At 43.9% G+C, this 24,379-nt stretch overlaps 2 protein-coding genes across 5 annotated transcripts; both read left to right on the top strand.

Moving 5' to 3' along the window:
• The first annotated feature begins 1,696 nt into the window (after nucleotides 1-1,696).
• Nucleotides 1,697-11,886, top strand: LOC131721870 (sodium/iodide cotransporter-like). Of its 2 annotated transcripts, none has more exons than XM_059015112.1 (15): nucleotides 1,697-1,789; nucleotides 2,136-2,516; nucleotides 3,071-3,136; nucleotides 3,630-3,681; nucleotides 4,095-4,162; nucleotides 4,363-4,517; nucleotides 4,603-4,743; nucleotides 6,037-6,166; nucleotides 7,137-7,225; nucleotides 7,470-7,582; nucleotides 8,729-8,799; nucleotides 8,901-8,987; nucleotides 9,459-9,655; nucleotides 10,256-10,359; nucleotides 10,521-11,886. In XM_059015112.1, exons 2-15 carry the CDS (start codon nucleotides 2,145-2,147, stop codon nucleotides 10,745-10,747), a joined length of 1,872 nt encoding a protein of 623 aa, XP_058871095.1. In that variant the 5' UTR covers nucleotides 1,697-1,789; nucleotides 2,136-2,144; the 3' UTR covers nucleotides 10,748-11,886. The 2 variants fall into 2 exon arrangements, with proteins under 2 accessions (XP_058871095.1, XP_058871096.1); XM_059015113.1 differs by having other exon boundaries at nucleotides 1,708-1,789; nucleotides 2,218-2,516.
• Nucleotides 11,887-14,948: 3,062 nt separating this feature from the next.
• LOC131696456 (coiled-coil domain-containing protein 124-like) lies at nucleotides 14,949-20,836 on the top strand. 3 transcript variants are annotated; one of them, XM_059014984.1, is made up of 5 exons: nucleotides 14,949-15,151; nucleotides 16,400-16,577; nucleotides 18,755-18,950; nucleotides 19,201-19,315; nucleotides 19,695-20,836. In XM_059014984.1, exons 2-5 carry the CDS (start codon nucleotides 16,419-16,421, stop codon nucleotides 19,897-19,899), a joined length of 675 nt encoding a protein of 224 aa, XP_058870967.1. In that variant the 5' UTR covers nucleotides 14,949-15,151; nucleotides 16,400-16,418; the 3' UTR covers nucleotides 19,900-20,836. The 3 variants fall into 3 exon arrangements, with proteins under 3 accessions (XP_058870967.1, XP_058870968.1, XP_058870966.1); XM_059014985.1 differs by having other exon boundaries at nucleotides 16,397-16,577; XM_059014983.1 differs by lacking the exon at nucleotides 14,949-15,151 and adding an exon at nucleotides 15,329-15,350.
• The last annotated feature ends 3,543 nt before the right edge of the window (nucleotides 20,837-24,379 follow it).

Here is a 24,379-nt window from a genome sequence, read left to right as displayed (position 1 = left end):
AGGCGCTTGGTCAGCCTTCATTGTGTACCAATTGAAGGACTAATAATAATTACATTGAGTCACAGGCCACATCGTCTGCTGAGGCACTGTATGAAACCACCAACATTATTTATTTAAAGGCAACGTTGTCAAGAATATCACATTATCACTGCGTATCTTTTTACATATTCACCCTGTAACCAACTGTTTACCATCAAACCATTTTCTGTTGATTGCCCAAAGTAGTCTACCCTTCGAAGATCGACAGGCAGTCAGCAGCCACCCTGTTTACCTCTTTGTTCTCAAGATATAGCCCACAACAAGTATACGTATAATGTAAGTAAGTGAACAGTACCTGTTTGTGAACTGGAGCTTTTTAAAAGGTCAAAACTGAATGTAGATATGTAACAGACCAATTTAACCCCAGCAAGGACACAAACCCCTAAACGAAAGCACCTTGGGAATGGTTTCCATAGAATGGATAAATGGATAAAATGATGGAAATCGTGCCCCTGTTTTTCAGTATTTTGGGGGTACCACTTATCAGCACCCTTCTTTACTGGTAGAAATATACCTAAGCTGCCCAGCTTCGTTTGGCCAAACTGCATCAGGTGACATCTCTAATACAATAAGAGATCTCCAATACGCATGGTATTAACCTTTCATGCATGGAGACCACATTTATATCGGGACATATGGAAGACGCAAAATTCACTTTTCTTTGTCTCGAGGTTTGCAGACGATACAAAAAAAGGAGAGGTTGTTAAAATGAAGAGGCTACAAACTAGTTGAAGAGAAAATACATTTCCTTATCTGTATCAGCCTCTCACAAACAAAAGCCTTGGTTTCCTGCCGCACCAGTGAGCTCCGTGTACTATCTGTGTCATGTTGTGCTCCTCCCCTCCTCCTCTCTTTCTCTCTTCCTCTCTCTCTCTCTCTCTCTGGACTGTGAGACTACTCTGCTATCCGCTCCCATACTGTGTAAACACTGGCATGTCACGGATATTTTAATGTTCGCTCCTATTAGTTTATATTGACAGCTCAGTGGAAAGCCAGATTGTTACACGCTGTTCTGCTAACATGCAAGATACTTGAAGTCAACTACTGTCATGAAATGTCCCCTGTCATAAAATACTCAATTGCTAGTCGCTCTGGTTTTCTGGTTGAATCACATCAGTTTCATTGGGATGTATTGGAAACTATTCATTCTGTGATGAATCTTTGATATAAAAATGAAATTTTACTGCAAAGGTGACAACAAAGACCACACTGAATGTGGATTATTTTTTTTTTTGCCTTTGTGTTCAGTAAACCAGCATTTGGGGTTTGTATTACAAACGCATCGGAAACAATACACATGAACGCAGATGCGTTCAACATAATTTGCAGATTGGATTTTGAATGTCGATCATTCGCTTTGAAGGTAGTTTGAATGCAAAAATGAAAGGAATTTTGAATGAATGCTTTATTGAACTTATATTATGTGAATCTGCCACATGCAGTGGGATATGGAAAGAATGAAGTTAATTGTAGTTCAGTGGAGAGTTTGAAGGTGGCGAGCAGAGAGAAACTTTCCTGAAGTAAGCTGAGCTTTCATTCCCCTCCCTCTCTCCCTACCTCCCTACTTCTGAAGTAGTTTGCATTGCAAGAACCAATCACAGCAGCCCCCTATCTGTATAAGAGCATTCTTCTCCGGACAGCTAAGGCAGGTGCATCTCTACAGGCAACACAGACCCAGATACCCCTCCCAAAACGCAGACGGATTCTTCTGTAATTGTAATTGATTTCATTTCTGTTCATCAACCTATTGGTAAATATCAGTTTTACTTAATTAGATTACTTTACATTTTTACATTATTGTTTTAACTTTGTTAGCACGTCAAAGCTTTCTTGAAATTTATAGCAATATGTAATGCAACTTTTATTACCCTTTTTACACATATCTGTCTCTGTATTTTAAGACACTCTCTGGAATTTGGAATTTCGTTTTGGTATAACTTATGACAATTTTTTTGTTCTTTACTTTAAATATACAAGGACATTTTTTATATATTATTATTCATTTATTAATAATATTAAAGGCTGTCTGTTCTTTTTACAAAAAATAACTGTTCAAAAGCAGGAAGGTAAAGATGCAATTTTGTTGCTATCTATAGAAAAATTGTATGACGGATATGAGCCCAGAATCACACCCCACCAGGACCGCATTTGGACTAACCGACTATGGGGTGTTTGCAGTGATGCTCCTAGTCTCCATGGCGATTGGACTGTTCCAAGGCCTGCGGAGGGCGGGAGGGAAGGAAGAGCGAGCCGAGGATTTCTTCACGGGGGGTCGTCAGATGACCGCCTTGCCCGTCGGCCTCTCCCTCTCTGCCAGCTTCATGTCAGCCGTTCAGGTACTGGGGGTCCCTGCTGAGGCTTACCGCTATGGGCTGAAGTTCCTGTACATGTGTCTTGGGCAGAGCCTCAACACATTGATCACAGCATACCTCTTCCTGCCTGTCTTCTATCGGCTAGGCATCACCAGCACCAACCAGGTAAGGACAGTCTGTTTGATATCCACATGTCAGAGATCACCATAAATATCATATGCAAAATCCTTGCATTTTGGTTCGTTCCCCTCCAACACGCAGGCTGGTCAGCCATGTGAGAAGGGGTCTGCACTGGATTAAGACTGACCTTAGAAAACATGGTCAGGCTAAATTGGCAGCCAGTTATCCAATTTAGCCTGGCCACAAGTATAAAGGAGGAGCAGAGAGACAGCTAGCTAATAAACTCAAATACGTTGTATGAGCTCTCTGTCCTAGCTTGGGTGTTCTGTTTCAGCCTTAAATGGGCCTGGCACTGCCATACAAACCACGTAGACTGCCAAATTTGCCCACAACGTTAAAGATTTTGAGTTTCCCAAAATTCTTTCAATTATTTTGGTAGCAGCAGTATTTAGATCTGCCTCCCTTTCCATCTTTTGAATAGAGTGTCCTGTCCCTGTTTTTAAGGGCCAGGGGAATCGGTTAGACTCAGCTGGGAGTCAATGTGTTGAAACATCTCCGCACCTGTCGTCTGAATCCTGTCTTGTGTTTTTTTCTCACAGTATCTGAAGATGAGATTTAGCAGGAGCTTGCAGCTGCTTGCGACCATCCAGTTTATCACAGCCACGGTAAGAATGAGCCAGCACAGGCAAAACAAAAGGCTCCTCTGTCAAGATCTGTCATCACAAAACTCTTCCCTGTAGCAGCTGCACCTGGTCAGATGGGCTCCAGCCTTTCAGTCTCTCCCCTTCCCCAGGCACTGAAGCAATCTCTGTGCTACCTTCTGGAAAGACAAAAAAGACTTGGAGTCGGGTACGGGGAAAACAGACAGACAGGGTGGTCCCTACCCAGAGTTCGGTTCGCCACAGTGGCAGTGGAAGCATGGTTTATGTCACTTTACTTTTTGTTTCATTCCAATCAGGCATGTGCATGAACCTGAAATCTGGATCCTGAATCATACCGATCAGAGGCATATTCAGGGCATTCAAAGTATAGTCCAGGTCCTGGATACTGGATCAAAATAAGAATGAGAGACACAACACGGTTTCTCCCACACTACACTTATATACATGCTGTGTGTAGGATCTGTTTGACTTCCTTTTTCTTGATTGATCCATACAGCTGCTGTACACAGGAATTGTGATCTACGCACCCGCCCTGATCCTGAACCAAGGTAGGCGCACACTCTCCCCTCACCACCAGGGGGCAGTAGGAACAACGACTCCCTTTACTTCCTGACAGAAATGTACACTAAGTTTGTTGATTTCACACCTGACCAGCCGGTCAAAACCTGGTCTGTTTTCATAATGCAAAACCTAAAAAAGGTGCACCTGCACTTTTGGAATCCATTAGATGAACTTTGGCACCAATCTAGTTGAAGAATTTGAAGTTATGCTGTATAATAACTGGCTTGCTGTTTTTGATTGACACAGAATAGCTTGCATTTGTACTGAGCCATGCAATTGTACTGGTGGTGGGTAATGATGTATTGCCCCTGTGGGTTCCTGGCAAACTAGACCTGTTCTAAAACAACTGTCCTGAAATAAACTGAATTCTCATCAAATTGTTTGTGTGCTTGGTTTTCAGTAACTGGACTGGATATCTGGGCCTCTCTGTTTTCAACAGGACTCATCTGCACCTTCTACACCACCCTGGTGAGGAGCCAACTCATTTGTTTCCAATGACTTCTTCTTCTTCTTCTTCTTCTTCTTCTTCTTCTTCTTCTTCTTCTTCTTCTTCTTCTTCTTCTTTGTTGAGATAAGGGTACATGCACTTTACTAAGGACCCTTCAGTGATGCACTGTGACAGGTGTGTTTTTGAGGTTTCCCTCTCCCTTGTGCTCTCTCTCTCTCAGGGTGGGATGAAGGCAGTAATCTGGACAGATGTTTTCCAGGTGGTCGTCATGCTCTCGGGCTTCCTGTCTATTGTTATCCGGGGGACCGTTTTGGTGGGCGGACCGTCCGCGGTGCTGGAGATCGCCAGCAACGGGTCCCGCATCAACCTCGGAGAGTAAGGAGAGAGGAGCTGCGCGTCCAGCTCACTGCTTCAGCTCTGGCTCCTCCCCCTCTCAGCCCTTTCTTCTCTTGTGTTGCAGTTTTAGCTTTGACCTGCGGAGGCGCTATACTTTCTGGACGTTTGTGTTCGGAGGCACGATGGTCTGGCTGTCCATGTACGGAGTAAACCAGTCACAGGTGCAACGCTACATCGCCTGCAAGACTGAGAAAGAGGCACGGAGGTGAGTGTCACGGCGTCACCTACCTGTAGAGATGACCACACTGCCCACGCTGAATCTCACACACTAGGTTAAAATTCAAAATGCAAAGAAATTCAACATGCAAGGAAAACAAAAGGATGCATCAACTGTGGTCAAAAAATAGTGCAAAGGGATCTACTTAGAATCAAAATGACAGCAGTGATAATGAGTGCAAATACCTGCAACAAAAATACATTTATAATTGGGGATGTAAACTTATAAAACTTGCTTTTTTTTTTTTTTCAAAGTCTTTAATAAACTCCTATTAGGCAGAAAAATATTACCATCTATAAATATGAATTGCAATATACAGTAATGTAATCATCCACAACACTATAACACTGATTGTGGTATGTGAAGTAATAATTTTATAAATTTATAAAATATGTTATACATTTTTAAATGACACATCACTTGTGTGAAGTTATCATGTTAAGTAATGAAAAGGATTAAATAAATGCTTTAGTTACGTTCACATTAAGTTGCCACAGCCTGTTGTTATTATACATATCTAATGTTGTCCAATACATCTTTCATGACATATTTATAGTCACATTATTGATGGTTTAAGTCTTACTGTCTGTTATATTACTCATTTGTCTGGTCTTTTAAATAGATTCATTACCCGTGCCTCAGATTCCAGTCAACAGAAAGAAAGATATAATGGATGAGTTCTCCTTCAGATCAAGGTTCTGCATCAAGCCCCACAGCTGTACAGCGTGGAGGGAACATTAGAAAGAGGCAGTGTTGGTTTAACGCCAGAGGATAAGTGTTTCGACTTTTACCTCAGCGGTGTCAGCGTTTAGTGACGTCTGACCAGCACTAGAGAAGTTAAGCATGTGTATTTAACAATCCAGGAGGGTGAGAGAGGGTAGAAGAGGTCTCTCTTTGTGTTCTTTTCCTAAATGTAAAGCCAACAGAAGGATACCTTTGAAAATATCACATCTCTTTTTTCTGGCAGACAGGCAGTCTTTCCCCCTCAAGGCCCCCTCTTAATACTTGCTGTGTCTCTCAAAACACAATCTCCTGCTGTCTGCTAAATGCAATCTTCCATTATATCACTGATGGTGAGGGGATGGGATGGGCTTGGAACTCGGTTTCAGGAGACTAGGGTTCAGGCCACTGCACGGCACACCGGGGGAGACTTGGGGGTTTGATACAGCAACCTCAAGCTCGGTCTCCCGGTGGTTTCCTGGAACCAGGTTTCAAGCCACTGTTCCTGATAAAGTGGCTTTGCGTTTCGCTCGGCCTAACTGGCTGCAGTTGTGTCCCCAGGGCTCTGCTTGTGAACCAGGTCGGGCTGTGTCTCATAGTCAGCAGTGCTGTCACCTGCGGCATTGTGATGTTCGCTCTCTACAGGAAGTGTGATCCTCTGAAGGCGGGGCTAATCTCCGCTGCCGACCAGGTACTACTCCAGGGGCTGCGTTCCCGATAGTCGGGGTGTTGGAAGTCAGTAGGGTGCTGGAACCCTGGGAAACTTCATCTATTTGTCGGACATGGAAGCACCTGCCAACTGAGCGCCTACTGTCAGACCCACTCCTGTCTGTTAGATATGCTGTCTTGCCTGTCATGATTGAAAGTGATTTGCAGCTGGCTGATGTGGCTTTTATATATTACAGAGGGATTCCCTTTGCATCAAAACTGTGTGTTACATGTGGCAGGTTAATTGGCACACACAAATGTATTATTTAATTAAATAAGAAGTACCCTAGAAAACACTCTAGCATAAATATTGCTTAATGTAATGACACAATCCTTGTCAGAATCTAACACCTCTGAGCTCATGGCATTCTCTTGCAGTAAATCTCATGCAGATTAAAAACTGATTATAAATATTTACTTAGAAAGGTAAAACAGAGAGGAGGGCCAGTTGGCACACGGTTGCGGTGTCCAGATATAATGAGAAAAGGCACTTTAGTGATTAAACTCTTCTCTGGAAAACATATATTACAGAATGTGCACAGTCAGGTTTTAGAATGGGAGGCTATTGTAAATCAAAGCTGTTTGGCTCGGCCTAGATAGACTGTGCAGTGCTGTTGCCTGGAGCCCCTTTCTCTGAGGCGGGTAAAAACTGAGAGATGCTGAAACATAATGTTTCTTGAAGTGTATTAGACTAACACGGATTTTTTAAAAAAATATTTGAGTGTTTTTATTGAGCTTCCCAAAGCATTAACTTAAGAATAGTAAGTGTTTTTCTAAAACCTGTGTTCTTGGCTGCGTTTCCAGAGAGAGTTGGTTCCTCTGCATAAAACCAAGCTTGATATTTAACAAAGCTGTTCTGGAATGCCGTTAACAAAGCCGTCAGCAGACGAGAACAGCGCGGGATAAAATATTGCTTTTATGCCATTGCATCTCCCCTCTGTGTCTCTGCCCAGTACATGCCCTTTCTGGTGCTGGATATCTTTGCAGACTACCCCGGTGTCCCTGGTCTTTTCCTAGCTTGTGCCTACAGTGGGACTCTCAGGTATTCCATCTCTGTTAATTGTATGACCCTCTTGTGGTAAGCTTGGTAAATCACAGGGGGTGTATCGCTATAGTTTTTGTGTATTTTAAAACCACAGTTACTGCACCTTTAACACGAACGATTATATATTAAAAGTATTGTGATGTCGTTTTGAAATCCATTAAAGTGAGTAAATATTTTCATAAGTTTGTATGTAAGTATTTTCATGCAACTCATGTCTGCTTCTGGTTCCTCCCATCCCCAGCACAGCCTCAACCAGCATCAACGCCATGGCAGCCGTTACCATGGAGGACATTCTCAAACCACGCCTCCACAACGTGTCACAGAAGAGGCTTGTGCTCATCTCCAAAGGGCTGTGTGAGTTCACGTCACAGTAACACTGTGTCTAAAATCAACCCACCAAAGCAAGTTCACTGACAATCCAGCAGCGCCATCTGGTGGCGAAAAACACATATTGCAGAAACACTAGATCTACATGACGAGTTAGAAACAGCCTCCGAAACACAGCGTCGATTGAGAGAAGCGTGAATAAGGAGAACGCTAACGTTCTTTTTTAAAAATTATTTTTAAGTATAATACGTAGACCTTTTGCCTTTCAATTGCGATACAATTATAAAACCACAGTACAGTAAAACATTGAAAAAAAACATTTGGTCTGTCCCTTGAATAAGGTTTCACTGTATTTGTAATGTCACTGCAGAGCCATCGACGTTCATCCTGTTAGGGTGTCCCACTGCTTTCATCTCCAGTGAGGTCCTGCCCAGGTGACTTGTCACTTAATTCTCATTTTGCCAGTGATTTGTCAGGTGTTTCAAGTCACATTAGATGATTGAGTGCATTTTTTTTCGTAAATCGTGTGTCAACAGTAAATGGGTCCCTGCAGATGGCACTAAATTGTGGAGTTGAGATAATTGATTAGCTTTTTTTTAAAAAAAAATCTTCAAATGCAATCACCTAATTGAAGGGCCTGGAAGTAAAAGGCACAGTTCGTAACTCACTTTTATCACATTCCACTAGGGAGACCAAAAATTGTTTAAATGCACTCAAGTCAAGCATGAAGAATGACGTGAACGTTTTTTTTTTTTTTTTTTTTTTTTTTAGGTCACTTTAAATCCGAAGTTGCATTTTAGTCTGTGCTATTTCTCTGCTCTTGGGCACTATTCAAGTTGTGTAGATGATGGTGCAGCTGGTTATCAGGCAGGCACCGGACCCTAACCACTGTACAAAAGAGCCAGGCTCTCTTGCGAAAGATGACACACACCGGGCATAGTTCCCATTCGCGAGCATTACCTCATTTACACAGCAGGGGTCAGCCTTGCACCGATTCCTCTTACCGGGTACCAAAACAGAAATAGACCTCTTTTCACATGCTAGAACTCTACAGCTGTGGCCAAAGGTGTTGCATCTCCCTGTAGCTGTATGCTGGATAACACTGAAGTGGATTCATGAACAGAAAGCAGATGAGCTTGGTTGCAATGGCAGTGTGTCTCTTTTGTGTTTCAGCCCTGTTCTATGGTGTAGCCTGTATCACAGTCGCTGCTCTTACTTCCCTGGTGGGTGGAGGAGTGCTGCAGGTAACCAATCACTCACTGCCTTTCTCACTCTCCATTAACTCTTGCATCACGGAAATCATGTTTTAAGTGCTCAGTTCTCTCTCTCTCACTCTCTGCTCCAGGGTTCGTTCACAGTGATGGGGATAATCGGGGGACCCCTGCTCGGAGCATTTATCCTGGGCATGTTCATCCCAGCCTCTAACACCCCCGTGAGTGCCCCCCAAATTCCAGAACATGATAACGAACGAGGGCTTGTTTTTAGATCAGTCCTGCCTCATTTGGGATTCGATTCGGGGAATATAGGAAATTCATATGGTTTTAAGACTTTAATACCTGAGCATTTGCAGGCTCGATATTTAGTTTATTTAAACAACTGATGACCATCGTTGAAGTCTCTTACTGTTTAGTATTTTTAGTACTAGAAAAAACAATGCTGATCATTTTCTCTTTTGACATTTTACCAATCTGCTTGTTCTAAAATGTAATATATATGAACATTAAAATACAGAGTGGTCAAATGGCACAAAAGATTGAGAGCAGAGTAGTGGATTCTAATGACTTTAGTTTCCCTCCCAACATATGAGTATTGCACTATTCCATATTACTAGCTGGAGTTGCACTTACTACAGCAGTCGCACTGTGAGTCTGTCAAACAACAAATACGTTTCCTGTCTCCTCAGGGTGTGTTCGCCGCTATAGTGGTCGGGTTCGGTATTTCGCTCTGGATCGGGATTGGGGCGAGTCTGTACCCTCCTGACCCACAGGTGATGGGGGTGCTGCCCAGCTCAGCAGACCACTGCCCCCTGCTGGTGATGGGCAACACCACACTTAATGGCAGCATGATTGTGGAGACCCCTTCCTCACTGGCGGGAGAGAGGTGAGGGCAACCAGTCAGAGACCAGAATAGGTCTCTGTGCGCTAAGGAATATCTGTACTAAGTTCTCTCGCAGCTGGATAAGTAGTTCTGGAGACAAAAAGTGGGACGAATATATATGCACATGGTAATTACATTTATTAAAAAAACTAGAAAGCCTGCACTTGGAATTTCTTTTTATTTTATGTACCTTTTAAAAGTCGTACAATCATTCTGATAACCTTAATCTCCTTAAGTGGCAATCATTTTGACATAATTGTCTCTCCAGACCCAGGCATCAACTATAAAATTGCCTCCGACTGCAGAACGTGCCCAGATTAACAACGTACTGCTTGCGTTGAAGTGGTCTCAAAATACCAGTGCAGTATTAGGACACGCACAATTCAATAGAAGTCAAAGGATTAGGAATCATTTCCTGTCAAAGGCCTGATCAAAATTTCTTGGGAAACATTATGTTTTATCATTGGATGCATTAAGAAGCAAAAGCCAGGAATAAGAAGGAATGTAGTGTATATCAATCTATTTCTACAGAGAGGTGGATCTCATTGGAGGGATTGTAGAGATGATTTGTAGGGTTTCTTCTATTGCATGTTCGGTGTGCAGGCCCTCCATTGCGGATAACTTCTACTCCATGTCATTCCTGTACTACGGAGCTCTAGGGACCGTCTCAGCGCTGCTGGTGGGAGTGGCTGTCAGCTATATCACAGGTAAACACTCAGCTTTAAACAGCAACGCTTCCTTTTCTCTTTAGAAAGCCGATGTCAAGTGGTGGGGAATGCTTTGTGAATACCACCCACCCCCCCCCCCTTTCTTGTTGTTTGAACCTATGCATCTTCACAAATCCGTGAGCGTTCCTTTAATTTCACAGGACCCACCCAGAGGAAAGCAATCGCACCGGGGCTTTTGTGGTGGGATCTCCATCCTGTGAAACCCCAGGGATCCAGCTCCTCATCTCCTACTGAGCCTCAGAGCCCTCCCCTCACCCCCTCACTGCCCATGCGCTGGCTGAGAGGAACCCAGGACAGACCGGAGACATCGCCAGAGGACAAGACTCAAAACAGACACTTGCCGTTGCTTCAGGAGAGCAAAGTCTAGATTGAACTGGGACCGTCCACAGAAGATGGGATGAGGGAGAAGGAATAACAGTGAGCACATGCAAACGCTATGCATCTATACTTCTAACGGGACGTTTGCATTCACAGTTCCAGCAGTGTTCAGGGTTCATGCCAAGTTGAAATAGATGAGAAACTAAAGGATTTTACAAGAGCTGAACTATCAGAGTCTGTAAAGGTGGTGGGTACTAAAGTAAGTTAACATGTAATTCTTCCCATTTGTAAAGTTTCTTTTTTCTTAGCTAAATGCTTGAAATATTTTCCAAAATATAAGTGTTTCCCTTTGAACCAATGGTGCCTCATTACTTTGTTGAATAACGACATTAAAAAAAAGAACAGAAAATATTAGCATGGGGTCAGAGATTTGAGCACACTGGGCACTAAAGAGTCAATGATATTCTCATCTAGAAGCTAAACGTCTGTGCAGGTATCAGGACATGGTGGGAATGCTATACAAAAAAAGAAAACACACACCTGCATGTTTGAAATAGCTTTCAGTGTCCTTCACCCAGTACAGGCTGGCAGTAGAGATTACATACAAAAAACATCTTCATCCCAGCCGCACACGTGTCCTTTCTGAGGTTTTGCTTTGAAAAGCCACTCACCCGTGTTATTAAAAATTGCTCTGACGGTATAAACAATGGGAGCTTTTCAGAGCTTCACTGCACCTGGAGGAGTTCTGGTACTAATCATGAATGGCAAGAGGCTCCAGGGCAGGGGCAGGCTGGCAGTGTGCTGGGAGTCGTGTCTAGGCAGAGGGGCGCTGATATCTGAGATTAAGGCTGCAGAGAAGGACGTCTCTATGTTCTGCTGCTCAGATCAACTGTATGATCTTTCTTTTCTTGTGTTGCATCACTCAGTTATTAAACTCCAGACCCTCCTGTCATTCCCAAATCACATCTGCCCTGGAACTCTCTGTTCTCGATTCCTTGGCAGCGGTACAGAGAAAAAGCTGACTGGGAGATACTGGTGAAATGAAACACAAAGTGAATCTAAACAGGAATAAGAATACATTAACTGACTGCGATATCTCAGAGTTACATAAAGCTGCCATTTAAAACCACTGAAAAAATCTGATCGTAATGTATACACACATTGTCCAACCTTATAGAATAGCTTGTTTGATAAGTGCATGATATACAGAAATCATTTCAGTTGACTTACTCTGATTAGGACTGAAGTCATTGTATTTTGTATCTTGCTCTTAATTATATTGTAATTCTTGATATGTATTTTTTGTATACAACTGTAAGTCGCCCTGGCTAAGGGTGTCGGCTAAGAAATTAATAATAATAATAATAATACTGTATTATTCAAAGGGACAGTCTCAAAAGTGAAAATTCTATGAAAGAACAAACTTCTCTGCTTATTTCAAAACTGAACTACTCTGAAGGAGGAAAAAGGTCTTTATGCTCCATTTGAAAAAAATACAGTTTGTTTTATTTATTTGGATGTCAGAACGGACTGCCATTACCGTTAGTCACTTCCATGCTTCGCTGGCTGACTGACGGCCTGTCACTGTGAACGATCGGCAGCCTGACTCGCAGCACATCGCTGTCTACCTGAACGAACACCTTGCAAAGGACTTTTCATCTGCCAGCACAGGCACACCGCTACCTCTGCAGCAACTGGGCGCAGCCTGTGAAACTACCAGACAGATGACCAGTCCATGAAAACAGTAAGTTTGGGAAGTCATCCAATATCAGACTAATGACACATGGCGATGGCCTTTCCTAATACGCAGAAGTCTGATCCTAAAGAGTTATGTGCCTTGCCAGTAGTCTGATATTGACGACTTACCCACACTTCCCATTCATTCCATTTCCATGGCATGGCCCACCCAGCTCTCACAGACACCAACAGACTATGGCGCATTATTGTTCCCTAGTATAGAGTTTTGCTACTGCCCTACCTGTACAGTTTTGCTTGCAAACATGACTGGGAGCAGTTACAGTCCGCTTGCAATGGGAGCGTTCAAGCTGTGAGTTTCACAGTCGCACCCATGTGCATAACTAGCTACAAGGACACCGAGGTCATGTCCTCTGTTGTTTTCTTTCATCATCAGATACTCATGTACAGATTCTCGTAAAGTACAAAACAGTCGTTCATTTTCTCTGTTGGTTTGCCGTGTAACATAGATTTGGAGGTTGAATAGTAAATACCAGCCATATAAATACTGCCAGCTAGATCTTGAAACCTCAGTGTGACCTTGGTATAATGTCAGCTCTGGTTACAGCCTTGGTCACACCATTTTTATAAATGAGCAAATGATGAAACGCTAAAAGCCAGACAGGAAGTTTTTTTTTTTTTTTGGAACACCTGTAAAACTAAAATGACAGCAAATTAAAGTACGTAGCTGTGTGTCAAACATTCAGACCATTACTCAAAGTGTAACGTTACTACAAACATCTGCCACACTAGATCAGAGGTCAGACTAGTGCAAAGAACTGTATGTGGGGTGCAATCTCCACTGCTGAAAATAATAAACCCACGAGACTCTTGCAAGTCAAATAAAAGCCCCTTTATTTGTAGGTGTTGATCAGCAAGCACAGGACGGTATATGCAAACATGACACAGGTCGAGAGAATAGAAATAAAGAAAACTCTACGTGCTCCGCAGCGTGACAGAGTATCTGACCGCTCACAGACTCTCCTTCCCATCAACTACCGAGACCTGGATAGCAAACTCCACATCCGCGGTGTGGGCGGAGATATGCAAATGAGACAAACAAGCATTTAACAAACTAATCGGACAACACAACCGCTTTATCATCAAAACAAATGTCTGGTTTTATTGTTTTGGTTTGTATTATACTGTTGTAGGTTTGAAAATTGACTAAGTTGTTAAAAAAAATCACTTTAAATCACAACGTAAAACCGTTTATTTAGTTAAACTTTTTTTGTATTATTTAAGTAAATGTGTAGCAACCTGTGAGCATGCAATCCCAGGAATAAGCTGGAATTGATCACCAAAGGTTTATTCCCCAAGTAACAGCAAAGACCGTACAGGAGTGACAAGGGACCAACAGAACACAGTGAATATTTTATGAACAGCTAGAAGCAATGTCGTGTCCAAACCTACATTGTAAAGGTAAAGCACACATTTGTTTGATAATTACATATAGCAATGACATGCTAGGTATAGGCAGTTCTTATGTTCTCTCAACTTCATCCTTTGGAAATCGGGTACCCTCTCCAGATATCCAGCCTGTGTAAACAGGTCAATGTTTTATTACTGTCTGGCACAGTCCAGACAAAACAAACGGGTGGCACCCCCTTTGCTGATGAGGAAACCGTGTCCAGCGCCAACACGATGTCCCAGTGCGACTACAGACGGTGCAGCTCGCCTCACCATTCATCCAGGGCCCGGTTAGAGTCTTCTTCCCCGGCAACGGCGCAGTCCAGCCGCTGGATTCCCGGCAGACTGGAGTCTCTCTGGTTCAGTTTCTCCAAGAACGAGGAGAGGAGCCGCTTGTTGAGATGGTCGGTGAGCGTCAGCTCTTCCTCCTGGCCCCCCTCATCCTCATCCTCATCCTCTGTCCCGTCCTGCGCTGTGGATTGCGGCGGGGCGTCTGGTTCGGTACTGCAGCCGCTCGGCTCCATGTCTTCGGCTCGGTATTCATTTACCGAGGCTCCAGTCGCGGTGTCGTCCTCCTCCTCCTCGGCCACACGCAGCGAATTGAGGCTGCTGTGCAAAGCTGCGTTCTCCATTTCTTTGTGCCGCTTGCTGTTGCTGTTGCTGTTTGAGTTAGTCGGGTCTCCACCAGCACAGACTTCCCTTCCAGTCGACTCCATGATGCCCTCCGTGACGTGTGCAAGGATCTCCGCGCGAGGAGGGGTCAGGGTGGGCTGTCATTATGAAGGGGGGTTTATTATATGAAATCCATTAATTAATTAATTAATTAATTAATTAATTAATTAATTAATATTCCGACAGCTAGATTTTAAATGTAACTAATGCATGTACCCTGATATTTTCAAAATGTTCCTAAAACATGCTGTACAGCAGATACACGTGTATTACTGAAACAGCGCGACATAATTTGTATTGAGTTTCCTCTAAAATTAATGAAGAATAGAAAAGAAAAAAAAAAAAAACACAGTCGGTGAAAAGCGACCTCCATCAGCTAGATAGCAAAACGTCATTAAAAAAGCAGCGTTTCTTTAAAAAGGACCCGCATTAACGCCAGAAACCGAGCGAAATACACTGCAAAAATACACAGCTGTAGACGTTACAATTACCAAGGGGGTGTGTATAGTACCTCCGGGCGGTCGGTATTTTTGTTGTAACCGTGTTCTAAGTTTTTAAACGATCTTTGTTGTGACAGGCAGTTGTAAAGACAGCTCTTTGATGCAATCACTCAGGTCCCGAGCTGCTGTCCTGTAAGGTAAGGAACTCCCTGGATGGAAATATTTCATTTATTTATTATTATTATTAAAACAGCAGTCTCCCCATGTTGATTTTTACACCACGAAACGTCACTGTGTATTAATGATATGTATATATTTTTAAATGACAGCCGTTCTCTATCTGTGTAACAAAGTACAATGCGATATTATCTCAATGGTTAAAAGTTTCTGTGTAAGGTAAACGCATCTCATTTGTTACCACACGCTGATACAACCTGCTTTTGTTCTTATTGCATGTCAGTTTCTCGTCTTTATTTTGAAAATACTCGCTCATGATTGTACCTCAGCGTACCGGTATTTGACAGGTATCACGGGTCGAAACAGACCCCAGATTGTGTGCTGTCGTGTCGGCCCTACGCGTCCCATTATTCCCAGTCGCATCAGAACAGAATTAGAATAATCGAGGAATCGAAAGCTGATAATTACTCGTTTGTGTATTTCTTACGACTGTAACACATCTTATTCCTTGCCTCCATTGCTGTTATTTAGTAGTCAGTGTTGTTATTAGACGCAAAACAACGATAAGGGATGGTGAAAAGGGTACCTAAAATATTGAGGTAGAAAAATGGATTTTAAAATCATGGTTACTGCACGTGTAAGTCAGTGCCAGCTGCTTGTAGGAGTGCTTTATAACTAGTTATTATAAAAGCATGGGTTGGTAAGTGATTGGGGGACTGTGTCTAAAAAAGAAAATACAGTGTGTGTGTGATTTATTTATATATAGGCCTCTATATATATATATATATATATATATATATATATATATATATATATATATATCTATATCTATAGATATATATATATATCTTTCATTTTTTATAGCGCCCTTCACACCAAGGTGTCTCAGGGTGCTGCACGATATGAAGAGACAAAATCAGGAACATACTAATAACAAGAATAGTAAAACAAAACAAACAAGTAGGAGGCCTGCTGGTCCAGAGGTTAGAGAAAGGGTACTTGTGACCAGGAGGTTCCCAGTTTAATTCCAGCTGGCAACGTAAACTAACTAGACTGCATGCCTTTGGATAAACTTCTTTTCTCTGTGTGTTGAAGGCTGGGTCGCTGATGATGGTACAGCAGTAAATAGAAATCAAATGATTCCAATTTTATAGGATCGCATATATATATATTTTTTTATATATATATATTATGAGCCGCTGCAGCGTTAGGTCCAGCCTGTGACGGTTGTGCCACATGGCTTGATTCTCTGCCCTTGCTCCCAGTAGCAGAGCGCCCTCTGGAGGAATGCCGAAGAAGTTCCAGGGCGAGAACACCAAGTCCTCTGTGGCGCGGGCGCGCAAGGCAGAGGTGAAGGCAGCGGCAGACACCCGCAAGAAACAGGAGCAAGAGGATGCCTTCTGGAAGGACGACGACAAGCATGTCCTGAAGAAGGAGCAGAGAAAGGTAAGGATGCTGTAGACTGGGGGACAGCGTCCGTGATGCGAAGTAGTCCAAGAATAGGGACTGTCTTGGGGCGTGTGAAAGCAGGCCAAACGTTTGCTACCCACAAAGCTGAGAGTGCTGTGCACATTTCTTCTGCTCCACGTGACACACAAGTTTTACTGAGCACAGGTATGGAGACGGTCTGCCAGTCTGTCTGCATTTGTTGAGGGTATAAATCTCACGTTGTCCTCTTCCAATTCCAGCACCGGTCTTCAGATTTGGGGATGCGACTTGAATTCGCTTCAATTTGAATAAACATGGCATTTACTGACAGCGTCCTGTTTTAATACTAACGAGCGACACTGACCACAGGATGGCAGTAGTAGACCCGTGTGACAGCTCCTGTGTTATCTTCTCTGCATTTGTATCTTCAGTCCCATGCTGTGCACAGTTCTGCAGCACACTGCCAGATTGTGTAGCACAGTGCCAACAAACTGGGGTGCATGCACTGCAAATCGCTAGCTTTCAAACCTAGTCCTCCAGTACCATTGCTTATAGGCACTTGCAGGCAGCCTCCACGATCTTACTTGGTTTGAATACTGCATTTGGTTACAGAATCACCCCCACCCTCAAACGTAAATGTATGAAATATTCTGTTCTCACAAAGTGAATGGGCACACACCCACACCTGTCAAATTAAAATCCTGACTCGTGAATTATGTTGTTCATTAATCGTCAATGTTGATTTCAAACAGCAGACACCCCTTCAAGCAAATTAAGAACTGCAAGGTCTCAGTGTCGGTGGTAAACAAGCCCCCACCCCCAGACAAGCATACACTCACACAGGAAGATGTCAGTACAGAGGCGCTCCGAAGGGTCCCCTGCTGTGGCAGTGTGCAGCCGTGCCGAGGCACTTCGTGTTAATGTTGATATGACCAGGCAGCTTCCTCTCATCTTCAAGCTGCGGGCAGCGTGCCAGGGGAAACTCCCTTTGCTGCCAGACTGCGTGACCCGAGGGCACCCCTGTGTCGTGACAGACATGCTGGGCAGAGCCTCGCAACACTGCCACAGACAGCTGCTCCTGCAGGGGCGGCTCAGCCTCTTCATTGCTGTTTGTTTGAACTCTCTACATCTTTGTCATTTCCCAGTAGCAGTGTGTTCCCCTTCACCTCTTTAATACTTTAAAACCACTGTTGCTGATTGATTTATTTTATTTTGTATTTGCTCCTTTTACCTTTTAGAATTGTCCGATTTCCAATTCCCCTCCACTTGCATCAGGTTTAAAATACTGTTCACTAATTCCATTAAATCCACAATAACTAATTCAAAACTTATCTTCCAATAAGATATTCCAATTATTTTTCAAACAGTCGAGGTCCGTGGTTTAGATTAACAGTTTTAGTGGTCTGATCTCGCAGAATAGGTACCACAAAGGATCTAACAAGGATAATGTTAAATCATCCCAAACACAAATAAAAGTTAATGTCTCGTTTTGTAGTTTTCCTTTCTTTACTCTTCGCGAGGTCTCACAGCACAGTAAGTTGGGATTGTCTTTTGTGCTCGTGCCTCTTTCACCTCTTCTGACTCTTAAACACTTGTTCCTCGGGTTTCCTCTCTCGCCACTCTGCTGTCTCCCTGAATTATTGAGGCTGTATAGCAGCGGGGTGTATCGCTGCAGTGTAGCCGGCTTTGCCAGACGCGTTGCTTAGGTTACTGTGTTAAAATGTTAAATCACACCCGTGTCCCGGGGCTCCCGTTACACTCCTCGCTGACACCCGACCCCGTGCAGCTCATCAATACACAATGCAGATTCCACTGCGAGCCTGACGCCAGCCGTCCAGATAATTGGATAGCAGAAGATGAGGGGTAGAGAGCAAAGGTTTGGATTCATCTTATCAGTTAATGCATTTTCCAACGGCAGCGCCTGCTGCACTGATTTGAGGAGTTTCTGTGGAAGAGACCCAGAGGAGGGCTTGAATTGTTGGGAATGGGGTATTGAGGCCACTGGTAGTGCTGATCTAACCTGTTTTGGCAAACTCTAATGCAGGGTCTAGCTCATCATGGAAGGGCATTCAAGTGTGAATTCCCCCTGACATTAACCCCATTAGCCTGGTAACACAGAAGTGTTCCTTTGTGTGAACTCTGGCCGCTTGTTGGACTGGTCCCATTATAAATTACTTTTTTTTGGCACGCTGCAGGATGACAAAGAGAAGAAGCGTCTGGAGGCCCTGGAGCGCAAGAAAGAAAACCAGAGGCTGCTGGAGGAGGAGTCCGTCCGGCTGAAGGGACGCCAGGGCAGTGCGGTCACCAGCACTACAGGGAGAAAGGTCACCCAGGCACAGATTGAAGAGACGCTACATAAGGAGCAAGAGAAGACCAGCCTGCCAGAGAAAGGTATGGAGAGGGCAGTACAGAAGGAGGAAGTCTCTGCAAGCTTTAGGTACCCCAGGGGTTGTTTAGTCTCAGTTTGAGACTCAGATCAGAAGGATCTGAAGGGGAGATCCTTGAAGGAACCCCACCAGTGAGAAGCGCAGGGACAAAGGGATTAGGGGTCTTGGATGGGCACGAAGTGATAGGTAGGATAACCAGAGCTCGGGAAGGAGTTTGGATAGCCCTGGATAACACACAAGTGGTTTCTCTCCAGGTGGGAAGGCAAACAGTTACCTGGATGGGCCCTTGGAGGAGAATGTGAACCGCATCATCCCAGAGGAGGGTTCTGTGGAGGCCAGGACTATAGAGGATGCCATCGCAGTACTCAGGTAAGTAACCCACATGGAGATGAGCAGAAAAGACCCTAAGCAGTATTATACAATACTGCATTGCAGATGCTGGCCAGTTTTGGAAACAGAGTCTGTAAAGGTGCCCGATTGTGCTTAATAGTGTGGCAGCTTAGTGGACTCCACTCAGGTCAACCAAGACTTCACAGCTGAGAGGCTTGCGAATCCACATACTTTTCAGGCATCTGTCCCCCATTCGAGCTGGAGTTGGGATAATTTCCTAAATGAACCCTTCTCTTTCTCCCCTGAGATGGAATATGGCAAAAACTGCAAGTAACTCTCTCTCTCTCTCTCTCTCTCTCTCTCTCTCTCTCTCTCTCTCTCTCTCTCTCTCTCTCTCTCTCTCTCCCTCTCTCCCCAGCACGGCGGAAGAGCTTGACCGACACCCCGAGCGGAGGATGAAAGCCGCCTTCGCTGCCTTTGAGGAGGTCAACATGCCTCGAATCAAGCAGGAGAACCCCAACATGCGCCTGTCTCAGCTCAAGCAGCTGCTGAAGAAAGAGTGGATGAAGTCTCCAGAGAACCCCATGAACCAGCGACACGCTGAATTCAACGCTCCCAAGTAGAGAGGGTTACACTTCTCTCCCTCTCTCGCAGCACCTCCCTCTTTGCCCCAACTGATCTCCCATTGACTTCCCAATCCTAACCCGGGCCTCGGCTCAAACATCTGCTGATAAGAGTTGGACAAATCTCCGAGCACCCCAAAGAACCATGGAGGGTGCACTTCCTTCTCTTCCTTCCTGCCCTACTGAGCTCTGACACCCTGCGGCGTCGCCTCTCACGCCCTCCTCAGAACCAATCCAGCTTGTACCCCTTTACAATCGTCTATTTCCAATACCTCCAGGGAGGCCTTCTGCATCAAGAATCTTCATCATTTCTGAGGCACCGCTTCTCTGCAATGGACCCTTTTAAAAACCAACGCAGCCTAATGTCTGCTTGTCGGTAATCTGTAGAAATCTACTTGGTGCGGAATGTAGATGCAGGAGGCTCTGCTGGTTTAAAAGGTTTCGTGGTGGATCTCAGAAGGACTTCCGACAACTTTTTGCTAATGTTTTTTGTTAGGGGGGGTAATTTATTAAAACGGTGGCTGCGTCCATCTTAACGGAGAGCCGAGCTTATGCCCTATAACTAATTGTTAACAACAAGGACTACAATTTGTTGAATTAGTAGTGAGTTATGAAATATGTTTCAAAGCCCATTTGATGTACTGTACTGCCATGGAGGTAGGCAATCCCAAAACAACCACGAAATTAACCACGCCTTCAACACTGAGGTCTGAATCAAGTTTATTTAATCGAGGCCAGAGTTGGGTTGGGAAGGTCCTACTTTTTCAGAGATTTGCAATTTTCTTTTAAACTAAGATGAGCATTTTTTTTGTAATTATTATTTTTGCGTTCACTTTTGCTTATAATTCTTTTGGCTCGAGTAACCCAGAGGATTGTGGGCAGTGGAAATGGAACTTGAAATAAAGGTTTTGAGGTTTTTTTTGCCTCTTCAAAGGTCTCTGAAGTTTCTTTTATTTTTTTTGGTGAGTGCCAGCTGGTGTAGTTCATTCTCCATTCTTATCCAATCTTTGGCTTTTTTGAGAACCTGTACCAATTAGAACAGCAGAATGTATTTAGCTGTCCCTAACAGCCTCCAGAGACAGCCACCTTACCATATCTGTGTCAGCGTAGAGCCCCAGGGTGAGCTAAATATAACTGGGTAGAGTGGAGAGGAGAGAGACGCAAAGCTGATTTTTGTGCTGGAACAAGTGAAGTGCAGCGGAACGCTAGGAACCTATCCCAGAGTTCCTGCAGCTGGCATTGTTTCGGAGAGATGAGCGAATGTTTTTACAGGGAGGCTGGCAGGGGTATTAATAGCTCAAAAAAGGAGAGCTTTCTCTCAATGGAGGGGGGGTGTCATTAGTACGGTACAGGAGTGTTTACCCTTCAAATGTTTTGTTCGTTTTTTTTTTTTTCAAAGTGTCTTCAAGGTGTGTGGTACATCAATCTGTCGCGCTTGGGTGGTGTGTGCTGCTGATGCATGGTTCTGATTGTGTTTTATTTTTCCATTTCTGTCTGTGGCTGCCTGCATATTGTTAGGAGATGCTAGCATTATTTAGAGGTAGCGGCTGAGGGTCAAAACCAGTATCCAGTGTTTTTTTTTTTTGCAGGCATATTCCTCAGATACCCAAGATAGTTCATTACATACTCCATCACCCACTTAATGTAGCTTTGCCAACCATGCGGAAAGTTTGTACACGGTGCAGAAACGTACAACGATTATGAAATCTAATTACAACTACTCATCAGCTAAAGTCAGGGTCTTCACCCATTGGATGCTGCTGTAAGGAACAGCTGGAAAGTGAAGCCGTGATCGAACCCTGATACATAACCGAGGAAAATGATTTAGAATTTGTCAGTAACTTCGAGCCTCTCCAAACACCTGCCTTTTTATTCTGCAACGTCCTTTAGAGACGGTCCAGAAACGCAAGCGTTTGCAGCCATGAAGAATTCCATTTGCTTTTGATTGTTTTACAGGCTTTATTTCCCAGGCTATTAGTGGTTCGCGCTGGAGTTAGGAAAGGTCCCTAAAGCAGCATGGTCAATGAGCAGATCCACCTTGAGAGACAGATAAGGGAGAAAGGCTGCTTATTAACCTCTGTAAATTCTAGGGATGAAGGCGATGGGGTAGGGTGGAAGGTTTGTGTTCCTTACAAATCCGTCCCCCACACGCTTCTTTTCAAAGTCAATGTGCAATTAAATTAATTAGTGGGAAAGATCATCCTGCTCTAGTCTTCTCCAATTAAAATCCTCATAATTCCTGCTACATAAAATAACTGGCTAACGATGTGGAGCCTATACTGTAATCATGTCTCTGGTAATGGAGTTGCCATCAGGGACGGGGAGCTGAACACCCCTGGCTACTGGGGAATAGCTAACCTTGTCAGTACTGAATATTTATTAATACTTTTTAATACAATTGTTTTCTTATAAGCCCATATTGGGGGAAAAAAAATAGGGTTTGTTGGGGTTTCTTGTCGATACATTTGAATTCCGTTTTGCTTCCTGTGGTCTCAGATTGAATATGGAATTTAAAATACACAGGTATGAATAAATAAAACACATTTTAAAAATGAGATATACGGTATGGGTCTGGTTTTGAGACACCACTGAGTCAGAGACGTCTTCGCGTGTGACCTCTCCGTCAGTCTGTGGAAGGACAAGCGCACTGCAATCAAACTAAGAAAAGCAATCTTCTCAGATATGATCTGAACGGGTTCTATCAGGAGAAAGGTCTGTCTTATCACGGAGCCCATCAGGGTCTCTCTCTCTCTCTCTCTTTCCCATTCATCTCTGATTGTGACCGTCGCTGTCTCTGCATGTGAGGAGACAGACAGAGGTCAATAGCTGCAAAATTACAGCCCTGATATCTCCAGCGCCTCCTGCCCCTAAAACACCCAGAGCTTAAAGGATTCTGAAAAATATAGCGTTACCTGTCCCCACGTGTTGCTACAACTGTTTAAATAGCGTAGCTGTGATTGTTCTTTTAATTGTTAACATCCAGACAACTTTTTACACTTAGAACTTTAAAGTTTGTTTCAAAGCTTTTTTTTTTTCAAAATGTCTGCTCTAGTGGGAAATATGCAACGTGAAATATATCTGAGAGCACATTGTGTACAGTGATCCGTGATCTCATTTTTAAAATAGACTTAAGTCCTGCACCTCTGTCATCCGTGCCCTGATAAAAACAGAAACTCATCCCGGGCATTCATAAGAAGAGACAAAAGCTAAGACAGGCTGCAATCCCACTGCACCCTTACTGACCTTAAAAAGCCTCCAAGTGTTAAAAACTCTTCTGCAACACAGAGCAAACAGAACAGCCAAGCGGCTCTGCATCGGCTGGAAACAGCTGCCTGTCGGAGCCCGAACGCCAGCAGAGGCAAGCTGCTGCCTTGTAGACCGAGTCCACTAGCCCGTAGGCTCCTTCTGGTACGGGGAGGTTCTCAGACTGATTCTGAAAGTAAAAGAGAAGATGACACAGAGAGGGATACAGGCAGAGAGAAAAACAAGCAAAGCAGTAACAAAGTGAGTGAGACAGGGCCCGAGTCACAGACAGGCGTTATTAATGCGTTTCTATATCAATCCTGACAGTGTATTTAATCAGTACCAGCGAGGGGAAACCCTCTTGAGACAAATTCACTGCTGCCAGTCTCTCTCTCTCTCGCTCTCTCGCCCTCTATCCTTCTCTCCCATTCTCCACTTCACTCTCTCTCTCTCACACACACACATGTTACCGTACCCTCATTGTGTCTTGCACATCACTGTCTCTTCCTGTCTTTCTCCCTCCTCATTCTCCTAGCCCCTGCCACCTCTGTCAGAGCAAAGGGACAACCTTTGTTCGAACCCTGCTTCAGGTTTTTTTTTTTGTTACTCAATCGGCAGGATCATCAAAACCGACAGAACGACCTAGAGGGAGGTGTGACATCACCTTGCTGTCTGCAAACCAAGAAACAAAAAGAATTCCCTTAATAAGGCAGGTAATGCAAGACTCTGTTACAGTTCAGTGGTAAGACATGATGAAATATGTTCATCTTTAACTGGTACGCTCGTTGTCATGTTAGTCTAAGTTTATAACCGCTGTATGAAAACTATATTGTAGGTGGCTCAAGATCTTTCAGCCAATCAGATTGCACGTTTCGATGTTGGCTGTCCTATAATACATCAAGCACTGTATAAGCACAGCAATCTCAGTCAGTCTGCTACTGTGAGGTGCTGCAAAGGGACCATGTGTCCTTGGCATTCCTGATCACTGGATCTCTGACAACTGAAGCCGTGCAGACGGGTGATCCTCCCACACAGATGGCCTTCAATACAGGGTTGATTGTTCAAGCACAGGCAACGTTTCAAGCCACGTTTCCGCCTCGGTTTAACCACCAGTCTGCCCGCCCTCCTGCTGTGATTGAATAGGCAAATCTGAAGCTAATCGCCATCGTTACTCTTGTTTAGGGAAAGGGGAGGCGCAGGTGAGGATGTGCCAGGGGATAAATGGGGGCTTGCATCT

The sequence above is a fragment of the Acipenser ruthenus genome, chromosome 49 (assembly GCF_902713425.1).
Source record: "Acipenser ruthenus chromosome 49, fAciRut3.2 maternal haplotype, whole genome shotgun sequence".
NCBI classification, from domain to species: Eukaryota; Metazoa; Chordata; class Actinopteri; order Acipenseriformes; family Acipenseridae; genus Acipenser; species Acipenser ruthenus.
This window is presented reverse-complemented; position numbering and strand designations above follow the sequence as displayed.